The following is a 19,771-nucleotide window of genomic DNA, read 5'->3' on the forward strand; positions in this document are numbered from 1 at the left end:
TGGGGCGCGCAGGAGGGCGCGTTCTGGGAGGACGTCATATGACGTCCACCCAGAACTGGCCGGCCGCGGTGAAGCCGTCATTCGGCTATGCGCGGTCGGCAAGAGGTTAAAGTTCAGGAGTTCCATAAATTTTTCTGTTTTCTATATGATTACCTAAAACGGAAAATAAAATTCTCATTTCATATTTATTATGGCATTTTTATTTTTGCTGGGATTTCTTTCCCCAACATCAAAAATATACAAGGCATAAGATGTGTAAATCGTCATCTTAGTTAAACGTTATGAGTGGAACAAGCCTTTCACAGTTTTGGTGCAGAGGTTTTTTTTTTTTTTTTTTGTGATGTATTTCTGTATGTAGTATTTTATTACAGTGTTTGTCTTCTAGTGTTTATATACATTATATATACTGACAAGTTATAACTCACATGTCTTCTATGTCTATTCTTCCAGGCTCAAACAGGGTTGGTGTAATAGCAGTTAAGCTTGGAATGATAGCGCTCTGGACCAAATCAGGTGTAAAATATGCCGCTACCATGTTGCAGGTAAAGTGTTTTTTTTTCTGTTTTAACAATGGCATTATCCAGCCTTGAACCTCTTCATTAAAAATACATATTTTGCATCCTGAATGATGCTTATTTATTGCAGTTCTTAGTCTGATTGTCAAACTTTAAACTGGCTCGTCCTGAGGAACAGCAGTGATTTGATTTAAGGCTGCTATATAAATGCAGAAGTTCTCTGATGTTTAAAGAGACAGTGACTTTACACATTCAGGTTTCCCCTTCATCTGTCACAGACAGCACCAAAATACCCAGTGTTGGCTGGTGTCAGAAACTGAGGAAGTGGTGATGTCGGCCCCTGGTCATATTACAACCAATTAGCCCCTTGATCCGAGCATTGTCACATACTCCCTGAAGGCAAAAATAGGGGAATTAATGAAGCTGGCAGAATCTGAAGCAATTGTGAGGGGCAATTGGTATGCCTCTAGCTTTCATTTCCAAAAGTTTAAAGTGTAATTAACTCCTGGTAGTGTTCTATTACTAATAAACGTGTGTAAAAAAAAATGCCCGACTAAAGAGATTTTAAAAATAAATCTTTTGTATTTCAATGGTTTTTATTAATTAATAACAATTAACACAGGAGCAACAAATCACGCCCACGCAGGGGCTATCAATTGCACATAAAAGAAGTAGAAAATTAAAGAAATCAGTGCTCTAACACCAACAGGGCAAAAGATCGCCCACGCAGGGGCTATCAATGGCACTTAAATAACAAAACATAAATATAACACTGATAATAACTCAATAAGGGGGGGGGGGAGGAGAAGTACGAAAGAGAAAAGATAACCAAACCAATAGCAGGTATCCAAGAACATAGCACATCTTTTGGTTTGTCTTCAGAACTTCTCATAACTTTTATTGTTTATATGCTTATTTGGGCATTTTTTTCATTTGGTATGTGGTCACCCATAGACACCAATAAAAGCACAGTGGAAAGTGGTTATAATTATTGTCAGGCTTTTACTTTTTCCCCCTTTGTCTTTCGAAATCTGCAATGGTGTGGTGTTGGTTAGATTGCTCAAACTTTACTTGAATCCATTTACACCTTACTCCATTCTAAGGCAGCCCATACATTTATCATCATTTATTCGTTCAACCGGCGGGTTGAATAAAATAAAAATTATACGATTTCCTCATCCACACATGCAAGGTGGATGAGGGAATCCCTCCAACTGTGCTATTGTGTTATGATGGTGAGAAGCCTTCCTTGCTCTCAGAATACAAGGATCAGCGCTGCCAGCTGGGTGCGTACTCCTGCAGGTGGACGACATGGTACAGTACTGCTGAACTTCCGGGTACCAGCTTGGTCCGCAGTTGCAAACATCACAGGAATAGAAAAGAGGAAGAGGAGCTCTAGTTCAGCGATATAAATCATGTATGTTTTATTAAATATAGTAACAAAAGGATACTATACATATCTCCATCAGGGAAACAGTTGTCTCGTTTTTATCTCTTAGCGGTAAGAGCGTGAAACGCGTCAGCTGTTTCACTGATGGAGTATAGTATCTTTTTGTTACTACATTTAATAAAACATGCAAGATTTTTATTACTGGAGTGCCGCTTTCTCTCCTTTTCCTGCTATAGCTGGCGGAACTGATCAATCGGGGGGGAAACAGGCTGCTTGTACAAATGTCAATTGGCAGATCAACTTTTGTACAACTAGGGTGCCCATACATGGATTGAAATTCGGCCAGTCCCTGCTGAACCAGCCGAATTTTGATCCAGGTTTTGCCAGCTTGAGTTTTCTATTTTCTCTCATGTACTATAATTTCCATAATTTGTGTATTCCATGCTATTCTTTTGATTGGCTGTTTCTGCTGCCATTTGTAATAATCTCAGAAGGAGTAGGTATGTTAATTTCACCATGGAAACAGATGTTGAGTTGGAGAACCATTTATTTATTCATTGATTATCCTGGTTATTTGATAAGGTATGCCTTAAAAAACAGTAAAATACATTAGTATGAAAAACTTGCCTACGACAAACCATAATTAAAGATGACAAGTTTGTTTACTGAAGACTAAATAACTGTTTCTATGTATGGCTCATAACATGTCACTTACTGCATATGATTGGCAGTCCGAATTTATTAGGTGTGTTCACAGTGCACGCTGTGTAAAATATTCTTTTTTTTTTATTCAAAATTTAACTCAAAGTTACTTGAATGGTAATCTGGTTTTTCCACATTTTGTTTTTATCAGAACCGTCTAACAATATATATAACAACAGTGCCCCCTACCTGTGTGATCTGTGTTCAGACGTGGTTCTAAAATACACATTTTAAATGGAAAACAATTTGAATGCTGCTCTACTGTTTGTAAAAGTCTGAATGTGAGCTTCAATGGTATGACATACCATTGTGTTCCTGCACTTTTACAAGTGTGACTTTGTATTTTTACTGGGGTTGTTTTTCAGTGGATTTTCTGTTTGTGTTTTAGAAGCCACATACGAATTTTTTTTTTCTCCTTACCTTTTCTACAATCCCAGACTGTCTGTGGGCCTTAGATGTCACTCAGAAAAAATAAACAAGTTAAAATGTGGAACAGAGCAATGCACTGAGCAGACAATCTTGATAAAAAAAGACCTCAGGATAGGATTATGGGGCTTCCACTGCTGACTTCTTTTTATGGTATATGCTCCAGAGCTTTCATCCTTTTCCTGGCTTCATTACAGTGAGTCAGTGGCTTGAACCAGGCATAGTGTGGTGTACCTGTTATACATACTTTTTTTTCCTCTGGGTCAGTTACTCAACAAGGTACAGATGATATCTCTGATTTATGCACATTCAAGAACTAGTCAGCAGCCTCCATTTTTCTGTTGTGAGGACCGGTTCACACCACAAAAAACACACTCCAGATGCATTTTGCTTACATTTCACACCACCCCCAGATACAGTTCTGCATGCGCCTTACTCTGCATGCTTACAAATAATGAGCTGTGTATGTTGTCTAGACCAGCATATATTTGTCATCGGTATCTGAGATTTAAAACTGCTTGTATGTACTGACCAGGGGCAGACTGACAACTCATGGGGCCCCCGGGCAATAGGGGATCATGGGGCCCCCGTGTCCTTGCCCAAACTCAAAAAAGCCTATGAAAAATGTACCGGGGCATCTCATGGGGCCCCCTACTGACCCCGGGCTCTCAGGCAGTGCCCGAGTTTCCAAATGGTCAGTCCGCCCCTGGTACTGACCCTTGTAGCTATATAACTTTTAAACAAAAGTGCCATCTTTTTCAGGCATAAAGAGGTGCCAACTTTTTTTTTTTTGTGAACTTTTTCTATGAAGCCTCGGAGCATTGTGCAGGCATAGATAGTACTCAGGGCCATGATATGCATATCAGTCAGGAAGTAAGAATCTATTTTAAATTATAATACAGTAGCATAGTACACTCAAAATCTATTTTTTCCATAGTGTTGGGTATGGAACTCTGGAATGTCTGGATTATAGAATTGAGAAGGGGAGATAAAATGTGTACAAATGAGGGGAGGTAGAGTTGGGGGGATACAATAACTCAGAGGCTTATTTTCCAAGTATGATGTGCGATGATGTTGGGTAAGTAATGTCTGAGATGGGGGTAAAAAAGAGATGGGGGTTAAAGGAAGGACAATATATGAGTCATTGATAAAATTACTTTTGGGTTGTGCAAACAACAAAAATATTTTAACCAGACCAGAAAGTTCTACCTAGATGTTGTGGCAATGTTAGTAATTGGACTAAATGAACATTTCTCTGTCATGTCTACAATACTTAATGATAGCAGTGAAGTGTATCTAATTTTTATTGCACCCCCTGACCCCAGAGGCATATTAAGAATCCTCAGATACAAGGCGGACTAGTATTTCACACAAGAACGGAGTCCATGGGTAACGTAGTTTGTTAGACATTGGGTATCATTCATTTTTACATAGAAATTGTATTTGGCAGCAATTTACCAAGAGCAGATAGGTTTAGGACATTAGATACCCAAAGCACAGTTACACACACTCCAGGCTCCACTCACAGAATAGGTGCTTTTAACCACTTGCCCTCCTGAAGATTTACCCCCCCCCCTTTTCATGACCAGGCCATTTTTGCTGTTCAGCAATGTGCTAATTCAACTGGTAATTGCATGGTCATGCAATACTGTACCCAAACAAAATTTATGTCCCTTTTTTTTCACACAAATGGAGCTTTCTTTTGGTGGTATTTGATCACCTCTGCGGTTTTTACTTTTTACGCCATAAAAAAAAAAAACAATGTTTCACTTTTGGTTATAAAAAATATCCAATAAACTCAAACATAGTTATAAATTTAGGCCAAAATGTATTCTGCTGCATGTCTTTGGTAAAACAAAATCTCAATACATGTATCGTATTTTTCACTCCATAAGACACACCTGACCATAAGGCTCACATAGATTTTAGAGGAGGAATACAAGAAAAAAAATATTCTGAACCAATGGGCTGCAGACATAGTACAGGAGATGACCAGAGACTGCAGACATAGTATAGGAGATGACCAGAGACTGCAAACATAGTACAGGAGATGGCCAGAGACTGGGGACACAGTACAGGAGATGGCCAGAGACTGCGGACACAGTACAGGAGATGACCAGAGACTGCAGACACAGTACAGGAGATGACCAGAGACTGCAGCCCTTTGGGGAGCGGCTGTGAAGCCACAAGCTGTCACAGACGGGTGCCCACACTGAAGATGCCGGTGCCGGGAAGAGAAGACAGCTGGTGAAAGCAGGACACCGCTGGACCGAGGAACAGGTAGGAACGAGGAGCAGGTTCTTCTGCACAGTAGAGCCGAGTGGCCAGCCCGGTATTCTAACATGGCGGCTGCGGGGATGCCGGTCCAGCCGCTCTATATTCGCTCCATAAGGCGCACAGACATTTTCAAATTATGGTATATATATTATATATACAGTCAGGTCCATAAATATTGGGACATTGACACAATTCTAACATTTTTGGCTCTATACACCACCACAATGGATTTGAAATGAAACGAACAAGATGTACTTTAACTGCAGACTGTCATCTTTAATTTGAGGGCATTTACATCCAAATCAGGTGAACGGTGTAGGAATTACAACCGTTTGCATATGTGCCTCCCACTTGTTAAGGGACCAAAAGTAATTGGACAATTGGCTTCTCAGCTGTTCCATGGCCAGGTGTGTGTTATTCCCTCATTATCCCAATTACAATGAGCAGATAAAAGGTCCAGAGTTCATTTCAAGTGTGCTATATGCATTTGGAATCTGTTGCTGTCAACTCTCAAGATGAGATTCAAGGAGCTGTCACTATCAGTGAAGCAAGCCATCATTAGGCTGAAAAAACAAAACAAACCCATCAGAGAGATAGCAAAAACATTAGGTGTGGCCAAAACAACTGTTTGGAACAGTCTTAAAAAGAAGGAACGCAGCGGTGAGCTCAGCAACACCAAAAGACCCGGAAGACCACAGAAAACAACTGTGGTGGATGACCAAAGAATTCTTTCCCTGGTGAAGAAAACACCCTTCACAACAGTTGGCCAGATCAAGAACACTCTCCAGGAGGTAGGTGTATGTGTGTCAAAGTCAACAATCAAGAGAAGACTTCACCAGAGTGAATACAGAGGGTTCGCCACAAGATGTAAATCATTGGTGAGCCTCAAAAACAGGAAGGCCAGATTAGAGTTTGCCAAACGACATCTAAAAAAGCCTTCACAGTTCTGGAACAACATCCCATGGACAGATGAGACCAAGATCACCTTGTACCAGAGTGATGGGAAGAGAAGAGTATGGAGAAGGAAAGGAACTGCTCATGATCTTAAGCATACCACCTCATCAGTGAAGCATGGTGGTGGTAGTGTCATGGCGGGGGCATGTATGGCTGCCAATGGAACTGGTTCTCTTGTATTTATTGATGATGTGACTACTGGCAAAAGCAGCCGGATGAATTGTGAAGTGTTTCGGGCAATATTATCTGCTCATATTCAGCCAAATGCTTCAGAACTCATTGGACGCCGCTTCACAGTGCAGATGGACAGTGACCCAAAGCATACTGCAAAAGCAACCAAAGAGTTTTTTAAGGGAAAGAAGTGGAATGTTATGCAATGGCCAAGTCAATCACCTGACCTGAATCCGATTGAGCATGCATTTCACTTGCTGAAGACAAAACTGAAGGGCAAATGCCCCAAGAACAAGCAGAAACTGAAGACAGTTGCAGTAGAGGCCTGTCAGAGCATCACCAGGGATGAAACCCAGCGTCTGGTGATGTCTATGCGTTCCAGACTTCAGGCTGTAATTGACTGGAAAGGATTTGCAACCAAGTATTAAAAAGTGAAAGTTTGATTTATGATTGTGTCGATGTCCCAATATTTATGGACCTGACTGTATATATTTTACAGATATTTTTGTCACATGTATTTGAAAAAGAAAAAATAGAGTTTTGTTTTCTTTCTTTTTCCAAAAACATGGCAACGAATGAGATCCGCAAAATACTCACCATGCCTCTTAGCAAATACCTTGGAGTGTCTATGTTCCAAAAAGGGGCCATTTTGAGGGGTTGCTTCTACTATCCTGTTATTTCGAGGCAAACATTAGAAGCTTATGCCACACATCACCCACTCTTGAAGATCAACCCTTTTCTGACACTTTTAGTGCACATGTAAAAACTGTTTTTTTGCTAGAATATTACTTTGAACCCCCAAACATTATATATATATTTTTTTTTAATGCAGAGGCCCTGGAGAATAAAACGTTGGGTGTTCAAATTGTTTGTCACACATTATTTGCGCAGTGATTTTTCAAACGCAAATTTTTTGGGAAAAATAAATTTTTTTTAGAATTTTAATGTACAAAAACACAATGTATTGCCCAATTGTTTGATACATTATAAAAGATAATGTTACGCCGAGTAAATGGATACCAAACATGATGGCTTTAAATTGTACATGCTGGAGCAATGGCAACAAATTACATACATTTTTATTATCGACAGGCGACGCTTTAAAAGCCTTTACAGGCCACCAATTTCTATTTACAGAGGAGGTCTAGTGCTAGAATTACTTCCGTAGATCTGACGCTCGCGGCGCTACCTCACATGCATGGTGCAACTACTGTTTACATACCGCCATGGGGTCAACGCTTGCGCGCGCAGGGGGGCAAGGGTGCTTTTTTGGGGTTTTTTCCCTTCGTTATTTTGATTTTTTTTTATTATTATTATTTTTACACTCCTTTTTTTTTTTTTTTTTGTTTTTTTTGTCATAGGCAATGTAAATATCCCCTCTGACTGCAATTGGCATTGACAGGTATTCTTTTATGAGAAATTTGGAGTCTATTAGACTCTAGATATCTCCTCTGCCCTTACAACATCTGATCTCAGGAAGATCAGTGTGATCAGATGCTTTCTCAATTTACAAATGGAGTTGTTTATATCCTGCGAAACTGAAGTGATGAAATGCTTGTAGCTTCAGATTTCTTAGACTCTAGAGATGATTGAAATCATTCTGGCCTCTGATCCGCTCTATAGTCAGCCAGCAGAACTGCCAGTTGCATTCTTGTATTCACCTGTGGGACAGGAGAGCCCAAGAAAACTGTGGAAGGTAGCAGGAGGGGGGGATGTCCCTTCCTGCTGCTAGTAAAAACAATTCAGCAGCTAACTGGCCACTAGGAATGCTTTTAAATGAAAGCTCACCGCCAGCTGAAAATACGATACCAGGATTATGCCTGTAGCTGCAGGCATCATCCCGGTATAACCACTCAAAGTCCAGTGATGTACCAGTACATTGCTGGTCCATGTTGGGCATATATGTAACAGCAGAGAACATGGGCATAGGATGAATTGGGTCTGTGGACCAATATGACCGCAATTCATTCTTTTTTGTAATGCCCATGTTGAATGTAAGTCCCAAAAAAGTTTTAAAATCAGAAACCGTGATGGGTTTCCATGTGAATTGTCTGGCAAGAGCTGAATTTGGGTGGGCAATGTATTGTTGTGCATATAAATGTATTGTTGTTGCCTTGGTCCACTATCAATTGGTACAAATCTTCCGTGAAGAACAGCGGAGAGGCTAAACGCTAGTGCTGGCAGCGAACGGGGTCGATCCTGTTAACACTGCGTTTTTGGGGACACTACAAAGGAGACACTAGTATAGTTCTGTTTGTGATCGATATATTGATCTATACTAATACTTTACTAGTAATGGCAGTGACCAGCAACCTGTAGTGTGCGGGCAATCTAACGCTAGCTGACCCTGGCTGTTAGTGGCGCTTACTGACCCTGACATTATCTGATGTTGCTAGTGGCAGTAATATAGTGATCAGTGAAAAATTCTATATACTGACACTGTACTAATGGCACTGGCTGGGTGACTGGGTGATCGAAAGGTTGATCAATTCACTTTGCCAAGAGCTGCTGCTCGCCCAAAAAATGCGGGTAAGCAGTTGGCAAGTAGTTAAAAAAAAAAAAAAAAAAAAACATTAAAAAATACCATATTGAGAATTAAAAAAAAAAATGTATCTTATTTTTTGTAAACATTTTTTTAAATACTTTTATGAGAATAGTACAATGTACTACTGTTGGGGGGGGGGGGGTTGATCAGGGATTTTTTTTTTTTTGTTTTTTTCTACACTTTGCTTTGCAGAAGAAATAAAGATCAAAGAGTCATGAACCTAACTCATCTATGAACTGTCATCAAAAATAGTGATCTGTGATTGGCTGGAGCTGGTCATATGGTACAGGATGCTGAGATTTGCCCCATGTATCAGCTGTGGGCCAATCACAGCTCACTAGGAAGAGAAGCAGAGCTGTTATGAATGAGATTGATTCATAACAGCTTTGCTTACATTGTGATCATGTGATCGCATAGCGATCACATGATCACAGGGTCCCGTTTGCCGGGATATTCATTCCGCTGTGTCCGGCAGACACAGCAGTCACGGCGGGGGAGTGCTGCGTGCCCGCTTGGGCGCACTGCACCCCCTTGTCTTAGTACAGCCAGAGTGACATACGGGTACGGCGCTTTGCCTGTAGCTGCCACCCAGCTGCAGTACATTGTGGTCGGGTGGCGGTTAAGCTGACACCAGCGTTCCTGTAATTTGGAAGTATCTGACTGGTGAATAGAAGGGTCTGTTCATTCTCAATTGGTTTGCCAGTCCTCAGCTGCCCCTAGCTATCCAGGAGACCTCCTGATCTTTTCCCTTTTTACTCCAATTTGAGTTTAGCTTCCTTCATTCAGGCAGGACAACTCCAGATTTTAATCCAGGCCTGACCTTCAAACGTGTAAGGCCTCCCTAGGCAGCGCAGTTAGAAGGTTAACAGCACTGACAGGACTCCTTCCCAGGTGTAAGCCTGGGGGCGAAAGACCTTCTCCCCAATATTTAACCAAATATTTATATCCTTTACAGCATGCACCACTGATAACTAAGCTGCCATCAGTTGGCAGGAAAAGCACACAAATATCCTCTAGACCTGTTGCCTCTCTACTCTGCTACCAGAGGCATTCCCTGATAGACAGCAGTAGTACATTTTCAAGCTGAAATTGGGGAAGTCGCAGGAAAGCAGCACAATCTGTTAATTACACAGTGGCTAAATGGTTAGCACTACCGCCTGGCAGTACTGGGGTCGAATCCCAACCACGGCACCACCTGCCTGGAGTTTGCGTGTTCTCCCTGTGCCTGCGTGGGTTTCCTCCGGGTACTCTGGTTTCCTCCCACACTCCAAAGACATGCTGGTAGTTTAATTGGCTCCTGTCTAAATTGGCCCTAGTATATGTATGCATGAATGTGAGTTAGGGACTTTAGATTGTACGCCCCTTGACTTGAGGGTTAGGGACTGATGTGAATGTACAATATATATGTAAAGCACTGCGTAAACTGACGGCGCTATATAAGTACCTCTAATAAATAAATAATCAATAGCTGGATAGAGCTAGGGAGGACTGCAATTAAATGACACTGATGCTTAGGGCAGGGTAACTACACCTGAATACCAAATGTCTGCTTGTATTTTTCATGCAGAACAATGTTGGACTGTCCACAGGAAAGGATGCCACCTCACCAAGGGCCAAATGCTGTCCCTCTTGCTGTGCAGCCAGTATTACGATTCATGCACTGCTGTCATATTGTATGGCCATGTAATCGACCATCACTGCAGAAGCACAATTTGCACTAAAGAATTGGGGCAAAACAGAACCCATCTTTCTGATGAAGGATCAGTAGTAAACGAGGTTGTACCCTATACTGTCTTCTACTGTCAGCACACATACACTGCAGAGTAGCTTCTAGTTCTGGCCCACCTTTTCTCCCAGTCTGAGATCTGCTGTGCAAGAGATTACAGGAGCCAGCTTTAAAAAACAACCCTAGTGACCTTTAACCACTTGCCTACCGGGCACTTATACCCCCTTCTTTACCAGGCCAATTTTCAGCTTTCAGCGCTGTCGCACTTTGGCAATTGCGCGGTTATGCAAGATTGTACCCATATGAAATTTTTATAATTTTTTTTCACGAATAGAGCTTTCTTTTGGTGGTATTTACTCATTGCTGGGTGTTTTACTTTTTGTGCTATAAACAAAAAAAGTGCAAAAAATGTGAAAAAAAAAAAGTTTCTTTGTTTCTATTATAAAATTTTGCAAACAGGTCATTTTTCTCCTTCACTGATGTGCGTTGATGAGGCAGCAGTGATGGGCACTGATAGGCAGCATGGATAGGAAGCACTAATGAGGTGGCACGGATAGGCGGCACTGATGATGGGTACTGATAGACAGCACTGATAGGTGGCACTGCCTGGCATCACTGCTGGGCACTGACTGGCAGCACTGCTAGGTATTGACTGGCGGCACTGTTAGGCATTGACTGGCGCAACTGCTGGGCACTGACTGGTGGCACTGACTGACAGCACTGCTGGGCTGCACTGATGGGCACTGGTCAGTGGCACTGATCATCAGGGCACTGATGATCGGTGCCGATCCCTGCTCTGACAACTGCCGGTTCTCGGCAGTACTTTCCTCACGATCTGTCAGAACCGGCAATTGCATTTCCCTGTGATCAGCGTGTGATTGGACACGGCTGATCACGTGGTAAAAGGCTGATGTGATTGGCCTTTTACCACATCACGTGATCAGCTGTGTCCGTACGACACAACGATAACGGAAATCGCTGGGTGCGCGCAGGAGAGCGCGTTCTGGGAAGACGTCAATGACACCCTCCCAGAACTTGCCGGCCGCAGTGTAGCCGTCATTTGGCTATCTGCGATCGGCAACTGGTTTAAGTACAGGTTAAGCCATTGTTGCTTGCTTTGGAAAGAGGGAATTTGAAAAATCCTGTCTCTGCCTGTTTGGAGACAAAACCGCAACTAAGAAGAAATCTGTGCAAAATAGTCCTTTCTTGGATAATTTTAACATAGTGATAACTTTGCCAATGGTCCTTGCTATGGTGACCACTGAAAAAGTTTTGAACTTTGCATGATTTTCTGTTCCAGTGCAATAGTCACCAAAACAAAACAAGTAGAGTCGTCTCCCCAGCATGGGAACAGACAGCAATGTAAACCTTACAAGGGTTATAATCCTTCCACATGTTATCTAAAAATGGACAAAAAAAAGGTTTTAAGTTTTACGGTCTCACTCACATGGGTATAGTTAAGCATAATCCCATGTGAGGGCCATCTTTTCCCTTTATGGATGTACAGGTGTTCCTTGCAGCCACATACAGGCAGTCCAATTCAAGTCCATTGGGATGTAGCAGCTACTCCCAATTTGACATGTGGGTGCAGCTGTGTGTCTTCAAAAGCAGTTAGTGTGAGTTTGGAGACATAGACCCACACGGATGTCAAATTAAAGCAGCGGCAATTGAAATGAATGGGACTGCGTCCATATAGATGCATGGAACACCTGTGCAGAGATAATACAGCTCTCACAGGGGTACACTTAAGTATACCAATGTGAACGAGTTCCAAATATGCTTTGTTTTTCAAAATAAATACAAAACTGTATTGAATATGCCAAGTTCAGCTCGATCACAGTTTCAGATTATTCTTTGGTTATTTGCTTCCTTTGCTTTTCTGTAGACATGTTGCTTTATTGTGCATTATTTACTCATCAATAGAAATATCTCATTAATCAGATTCACACATTTTTGCTCAGTGCAGAGTGGACTGGCTCTCGTCTATGGCTGTCTGACATCCTCCTGCACAATACTTCAATCAATAGCACTACTCAGAGCTGTGTTCTGTGTTGGGAATTAGTCTTGATCTGTAGCGAACTACTATGTACAGAGGGCATTTTAACCCTAGGTGCAGCACAATAGGACAGCAAAAAAAAAACACATTTATTTTATGCAGCCTGACTGCAGTACTGTAATAAACATGATGTTTCAACTGGTTTAAAAAAAAATTGTATCCATTCTATGCTACTGCTGCTATTCCTTTTATTCATTAATCTTCATTGATTTCTCTTTATTTGTCCTCTTCTTTTGTGAGAGGAGGGGGGCGGGGCTCTCAGATGTAAACACCTGATTGTTTACATTTGTAATTTCTGTAATTGGTCATCAGCGCAATCACAAGCTACTCCGATCCTCTCTATATTGTGCCTGTGATTTGAGCTGCCCAATGACAGCTATTCATTGGCTCACTGGTTGCCCATATGCATTTTCTGCAGTACCATTTGTACATGGCGCTCTAGAAATACACATATACCATACTGCTATTTTAAAACGTATGACAGTAGTGAGGTGATTCATTTTTCAGTTGGTGCTCCTGATTAATTTCAATTTGGATTTCCTCCTGTGTACCCATTTTTGTTGTCTTACTACTTTTCACCATCAAGCTCCCACTGAATAGAATTCAGTTAAAGTGGAACTTTAGTCAGAAATTTCTGATCGCTCACTACGGCCTGGCCCCTTTTGCCAGTAGAACTATCTAAAAAAAAAAAAATACAAATAAGTTCCCAGTTTGTTTAAAATCCAGTAATACGCTGTCTCATCCTGCTCTGCACATTCTAAGTTGTTCTCTATTCTTGGCCCTGTGCCTAATATCAGAGCCACTAGAGGCTGATAAGGTGACCACTTTAAGATTTACTGAAAGGGGAATGAAACAACAGGAGTGACACAGACTGTACAGAGGGAACATAGATTAGGGAGGGAGAAAAGAAAAGCAGGAGAGGTGGCAGGACAAACTCTGTCACCAAGGAGAACCAAAGAATTAACCTAAGCAGATCAAACATGATTTTTTTTTTTTCCATTCCACCAGCAGGTTCCACAAAAAAAAATTAACCTCCCTCTGAGCTATTGTACAGTGGGGCCAAAAAGTATTTAGTCAGCCACCAATTATGCAAGTTCTCCCACTTAAAAAGATGAGAGAGACCTGTAATTGGCATCATAGGTAGACCTCAACTATGAGAGACAAAATGAGAAAAAAAATCCAGACAATCACATTGGCTGATTTGGAAAGAATTTATTTGCAAATTATGGTGGAAAATAAGTATTTGGTCAATATCAAAAGTTCATCTCAATACTTTGTTATACATCCTTTGTTGGCAATGACAGAGGTCAAACGTTTCCTGTAAGTCTTCACAAGGTTGGCACACACTGTTGCTGGTATGTTGGCCCATTCCTCCATGCAGATCTCCTCTAGAGCAGTGATGTTTTGGGGCTGTCGCTGGGCAACACTGACTTTCAACTCCCTCCAAAGGTTTTCTATGGGGTTGAGATCTGGAGACTGGCTAGGCCACTCCAGGACCTTGAAATGCTTCTTACGAAGCCACTCCTTTGTTGCCCGGGCGGTATGTTTGGGATCATTGTCATGTTGGAAGACCCAGCCACGTTTCATCTTCAATGCCCTTGCTGATGGAAGGAGGTTTGCACTCAAAATCTCACGATACATGGCCCCATTCATTCTGTCCTGTACATGGACATGGATCAGTCGTCCTGGTCCCTTTGCGGAGAAACAGCCCCAAAGAATGATGTTGCCACCCCCATGCTTCACAGTAGGTATGATGTTCTTTGGATGCAACTCGGCATTCTCTCTCCTCCAAACACGACGAGTTGTGTTTCTACCAAAAAGTTCTATTTTGGTTTCATCTGACCATATGACATTCTCCCAATCCTCTTCTGGATCATCCAAATGCTCTCTAGCAAACTTCAGACGGGCCCGGACATGTACTGGCTTAAGCAGGGGGACACGTCTGGCACTGCAGGATCTGAGTCCCTGGCAGCGTAGTGTGTTACTGATAGTAGCCTTTGTTACGTTGGTCCCAGCTTTCTGCAGGTCATTCACTAGGTCCCCCCGTGTGGTCCTGGGATTTTTGCTCACCGTTCTTGTGATCATTTTGACCCCACGGGGTGAGATCTTGCATGGAGCCCCAGATCGAGGGAGATTATCAGTGGTCTTGTATGTCTTCCATTTTCTAATTATTGCTCCCACAGTTGATTTGTTCACACCAAGCTGCTTGCCTATTGCAGATTCAGTCTTCCCAGCCTGGTGCAGGTCTACAAATTTGTTTCTGGTGTCCTTCGACAGCTCTTTGGTCTTCACCATAGTGGACTTTGGAGTGTGACTGTTTGAGGTTGTGGACAGGTGTCTTTTATACTGATAACAAGTTCAAACAGGTGCCATCGATACAGGTAATGAGTGCAGGACAGAGGAGCCTCTTAAAGAAGAAGGTACAGGTCTGTGAGAGCCAGAAATCTTGCTTGTTTGTAGGTGACCAAATACTTATTTTCCACCATAATTTTCAAATAAATTCTTTCCAAATCAGCCAATGTGATTGTCTGGATTTTTTTTTCTCATTTTGTCTCTCATAGTTGAGGTCTACCTATGATGCCAATTACAGGCCTCTCTCATCTTTTTAAGTGGGAGAACTTGCACAATTGGTGGCTGACTAAATACTTTTTTGCCCCACTGTATGCTGACTGTGGGGAGCCTTGAGTGTAAAACCAAATAGCCCATACATGAATCAAAATTTGGCTGGTCCCTGCTGAACTTGCCAAATTGCGATGCATGTATAGCCGGCTTTATAAAGATGGTGTCTTATCCTATCTTCATGATATTCTCTTCTTTCTCCCTCATGGCAGCCTGTGAACTTTAGTACTGTAAAGCTTCTGTCAGCTTTACTCTATAACTGAGCCAAGACATGCAGTCAAGGCTGGACATTTACATATTTTAACTGAAGAAAGTGATGTAACTTTTTTAAGATCAAGGAGAGGGGGAGAATTTCCGATACGGAAGTGACTGTTTTGGGCTTCAACAACAATGGCAGCCTCCAGCAAGAAGAAACAAGAGCAATCCTGGAAGCAATTTACAGCACACACTAATTTGGTAGCATAATTACAATTTGGAATGTGTGTTCTTTTCTTAAAGAACATTAATCGTTATCAAACTGTTATGGGTAACGTTCTGCTTTAAATAATTTTTTTTTTCCTTTTTAAATTATCCACATTACATTACTTTTATAGGAAACATAAATGCTTTGTGTGAAAATATTACTATTAAGTGTATTTGTGCATTTTGTTTGTTGTCCCATAGTGTTGTTGTCACCTCTGTATTCACAGATGAGTGGGTTAAGCCTAAAAAGAAATGTAAGCTTCATTGACATATGATCAGCTTGAATTTATGTTTAACATTTGCTCAAAACATGATTTTTTTTTTTTGTTTTTTTTTAAATCAGGTTCGAGACTGCCATGTGATAAAGTATACACCAAAAGAAGAGGCTGGTGGTAGAAGTGCCACTCTTACAGTTGGAGGGAAAAATATATCCCCATTCTATGTAAGTCTAAACATGTGTATTTAGGTTTTATCTAAATACCGGGTGGTGGTAGATGAGAAAATGGATGCTTTTGATATCATTCAATGAGGTGCCACATTGGCCGAAAGTAGATCTGTGGCAGCAAATACAAGAAGACTCCCAACACCGCTTAAATCTACATAAAGTACCAGAAGGCATGTGGCACTCCTCACCTCCTGCAGTATTATTATTTTACAGTGTGTATGTGTATACTGTATGTATGTGTATGTACAGTCATGGCCGAAATTGTTGGCACCCTTGATATTTCTCCAGGAAATCATGTATTTCTCACGAAACGTATTGCATTAACACATGTTTTGCTATACACATGTTTATTCCCTTTGTGTGTATTGGGACAAAACAAAAAAAGGGAGGAAAGAAAGCAAATTCGACATAATGTCACACAAACCTCCAAAAATGGGCTGGACAAAAGTATTGGCACCCTTTCACAACTGCGGATAAATAAGAATGTTACAAGCATGTGATGCTCCTGTAAACTCACCTGGGGCAAGTAACAGGTGTGGGCAATATAGAAATCACACCTGAAAGCAGATAAAAAGGAGAGACGTTCACTTAACCTTTGCATTGTGTGTCTGTCTGTGCCACACTAAGCATGGACAACAGAAAGAGGAGACGAGAACTGTCTGAGGACCTGAGAACCAAAATTGTGGCAAAATATCAACAATCTCAAGGTTACAAGTCCATCTCCAGAGAACTAGATTTGCCTTTGTCCACAGTGCGCAACATTATCAAGAAGTTTGCAACCCATGGCACTGTAGCTAATCTCCCTGGTCGTGGACGGATGAGGAAAATTGATGAAAGATTGCAACGCAGAATAGTCCGGATGGTGGATAAGCAGCCCCAAACATGTTCCAAAGACATTCAAGCTGTCCTGCAGGCTCAGGGAGCATCAGTGTCAGCGCGAACTATCCGTCGACATTTAAATGAAATGAAACGCTATGGCAGGAGACCCAGGAGGACCCCACTGCTGACACAGAGACATAAAAAAGCAAGACTACAGTTTGCCAAAATGTACTTGAGTAAGCCAAAAGCCTTCTGGGAAAACGTCTTGTGGACAGATGAGACCAAGATAGAGCTTTTCGGTAAAGCACATCATTCTACTGTTTACCGAAAACGGAATGAGGCCTACAAAGAACAAAACACAGTACCTACGGTAAAATATGGTGGAGGTTCAATGATGTTTTGGGGTTGTTTTGCTGCCTCTGGCACTGGGTGCCTTGACTGTGTGCAAGGCATCATGAAATCTGAGGATTACCAAAGGATTTTGGGTCGCACTGTAGGGCCCAGTGTCAGAAAGCTGGGTTTGCGTCCAAGATCCTGGGTCTTCCAGCAGGACAATGACCCCAAACATACGTCAAAAAGCACTCAGAAATGGATGGCAAAGAAGCGCTGGAGAGTTCTGAAGTGGCCAGCAATGAGCCCAGATCTAAATCCCATTGAACACCTGTGGAGAGATCTTAAAATTGCTGTTGGGAAAAGGTGTCCTTCCAATAAGAGAGACCTGGAGCTGTTTGCAAAGGAAGAGTGGTCCAAAATTCCGGGTGAGAGGTGTCAGAAGCTTATTGATGGTTATAGGAAGCGACTGATTTCAGTTATGTTTTCCAAAGGGTGTGCAACCAAATATTAAGTTAAGGGTGCCAATACTTTTGTCCAGCCCATTTTTGGGGTTTTGTGTGACATTATGTCATATTTGCTTTTCTGCCTCTGTTTTATATTTGTTCCAATACATACAAAGGGAATAAACATGTGTATAGCAAAACATGTGTTAATGCAATACCTTTTTTGTGTGAAATACTTGATTTTCAGGAAAAATATCAAGGGTGCCAACAATTTCGGCCATGACTGTATATGTGTGTGTGTGTGTGTATATATATATATATATATATATATATATATATATATATATATATATATATTTATTTATTATCTCTCAACAACCGTTGTGCAGCACTTTACATTTACTATCCAATCCAAGACAAGAGGGTCCTAGTCATTAGCAGGGCCCTCCTAATCCTCTTGTATCAAATTGTGTTGTGAATGTACTGTCTCCTTTTATATTGTAAGTCAATGCACAAACTGTTGATGCTATATAAATCCTGTAAAATAATAATAATTATTCTAGGTATACTTGCATACAATGAGGGCTAGCTTCCATGGTAAAATGTAGTGTTTTACTGTGTGAGCAGGTATCAGTATGAGCTCCGGCAGAGAGCAGTGTGATGGCTGTTTTAGCGCCACAAACGGTTTAATTTTTGGGGTAACTCATAGTGGGCTGCATTAACTAAGTGTGGACAAGCCCTTAAAGGATAAGTTCACCTTTGGAAACCTGTTACATGTTCCACCCATTTTTAGTGACAGCGAGCTGGGGATCTTCTCCCCAAACTCGTCACAATCTTAAAAATAAACGTCAGAGTTCTGTGACTGGGAAACAACAACAGCCTTTGCAGCTGACAGCTTGTAGTTTTCAATAAACTACTAGAGTGCTGGTGAGCGCTCTGGGTAGTTCATCAATGTTTCCTGTCATTGTGTAACCGCCTGCCTGTTAGAAGTACAAGCAGACATTATACACTGTTAGTCTGCAGGAGCCCTGCATTGCACCCGCAATCTTCTGATCACAGGTATCATGCTTTACAGACTTGTATTAAGAAAATAATAAATGCACATATTTTTACCTGCAGAAAAATGTGCATTTTATTTATTTATTTATTTTTTAAAGGTGCCCTTATCCTTTAAGGATTTTGCAGTCATATAGTCCCATGCATGACTGAACATTATTATCAAACAGGTGCTAATGATCAAAAAGATAATATGTAAGCTGAATACAATTACTCAAACAGAATCTGCTTTGTAGGAGGGGTAAACTGGGATAATGCTCTACTAAAAATGTGGGGTCTTTGAAGACAGTTCAGTGTAAAAATATTACATACTGAATATTGCTTACTGAATCAAGAAAGGTTTCTCACAGGCAGACATTTTAAGGAAGGATCACTATTTCTGGATTTGATGTCTAAGCTCCTGTACAAGGTCCTTTGCAGAAACACAAAGAATTGTTCAACCTAGAGGACCCAAAAATGTGGTGATTGGCCAAGAAAGCGTATTGCAGCAAATGAAAACACATAAGGCTGACTTCCCTTTGAAGTCAGATGTCCAGTGACATGATCATCTAAGACATGCCAGAAATCAGTGGGAGCCTGAGTACACCCATTGACAGTCTCCTAGATGTTAGGTCAAAAGTGGCCTTCATGGAAATCTTATTGCTGAAAAGCATTTTGGTGGGACTCAGCCCATCTTTGTCACGGTGTACAGTGATTTTTTTTTTTTCATATTTGTCACACTTAAGTGATTCAGATCATCAAATAATATTACACAGAGATAACCCGATAAATATGAAAAGCATGATGATTTCATTTATTAAGGGAAAAATAGTTGTCCAAACCTGCTTGGCCG

The 19,771-nt window shown here is 41.3% G+C and overlaps 1 protein-coding gene across 2 annotated transcripts in view; it reads left to right on the forward strand.

Moving 5' to 3' along the window:
- Positions 1 to 19,771, forward strand: part of MRPL3 (mitochondrial ribosomal protein L3) — a 139,779-nt gene that overhangs the window by 21,158 nt on the left and 98,850 nt on the right. For both annotated transcript variants that reach the window (XM_089652054.1, XM_089652055.1), the window contains exons 3-4: positions 451 to 542; positions 16,187 to 16,285. In XM_089652054.1, the coding sequence (XP_089508180.1) occupies positions 451 to 542; positions 16,187 to 16,285 (191 nt within the window). The remainder of the gene's footprint in view (positions 1 to 450; positions 543 to 16,186; positions 16,286 to 19,771) is intronic.

The sequence above is a fragment of the Staurois parvus genome, unplaced genomic scaffold (assembly GCF_062004578.1).
Source record: "Staurois parvus isolate SC_StPar_1 unplaced genomic scaffold, SC_StPar_1.0 ptg000670l, whole genome shotgun sequence".
Taxonomy (NCBI): domain Eukaryota; kingdom Metazoa; phylum Chordata; class Amphibia; order Anura; family Ranidae; genus Staurois; species Staurois parvus.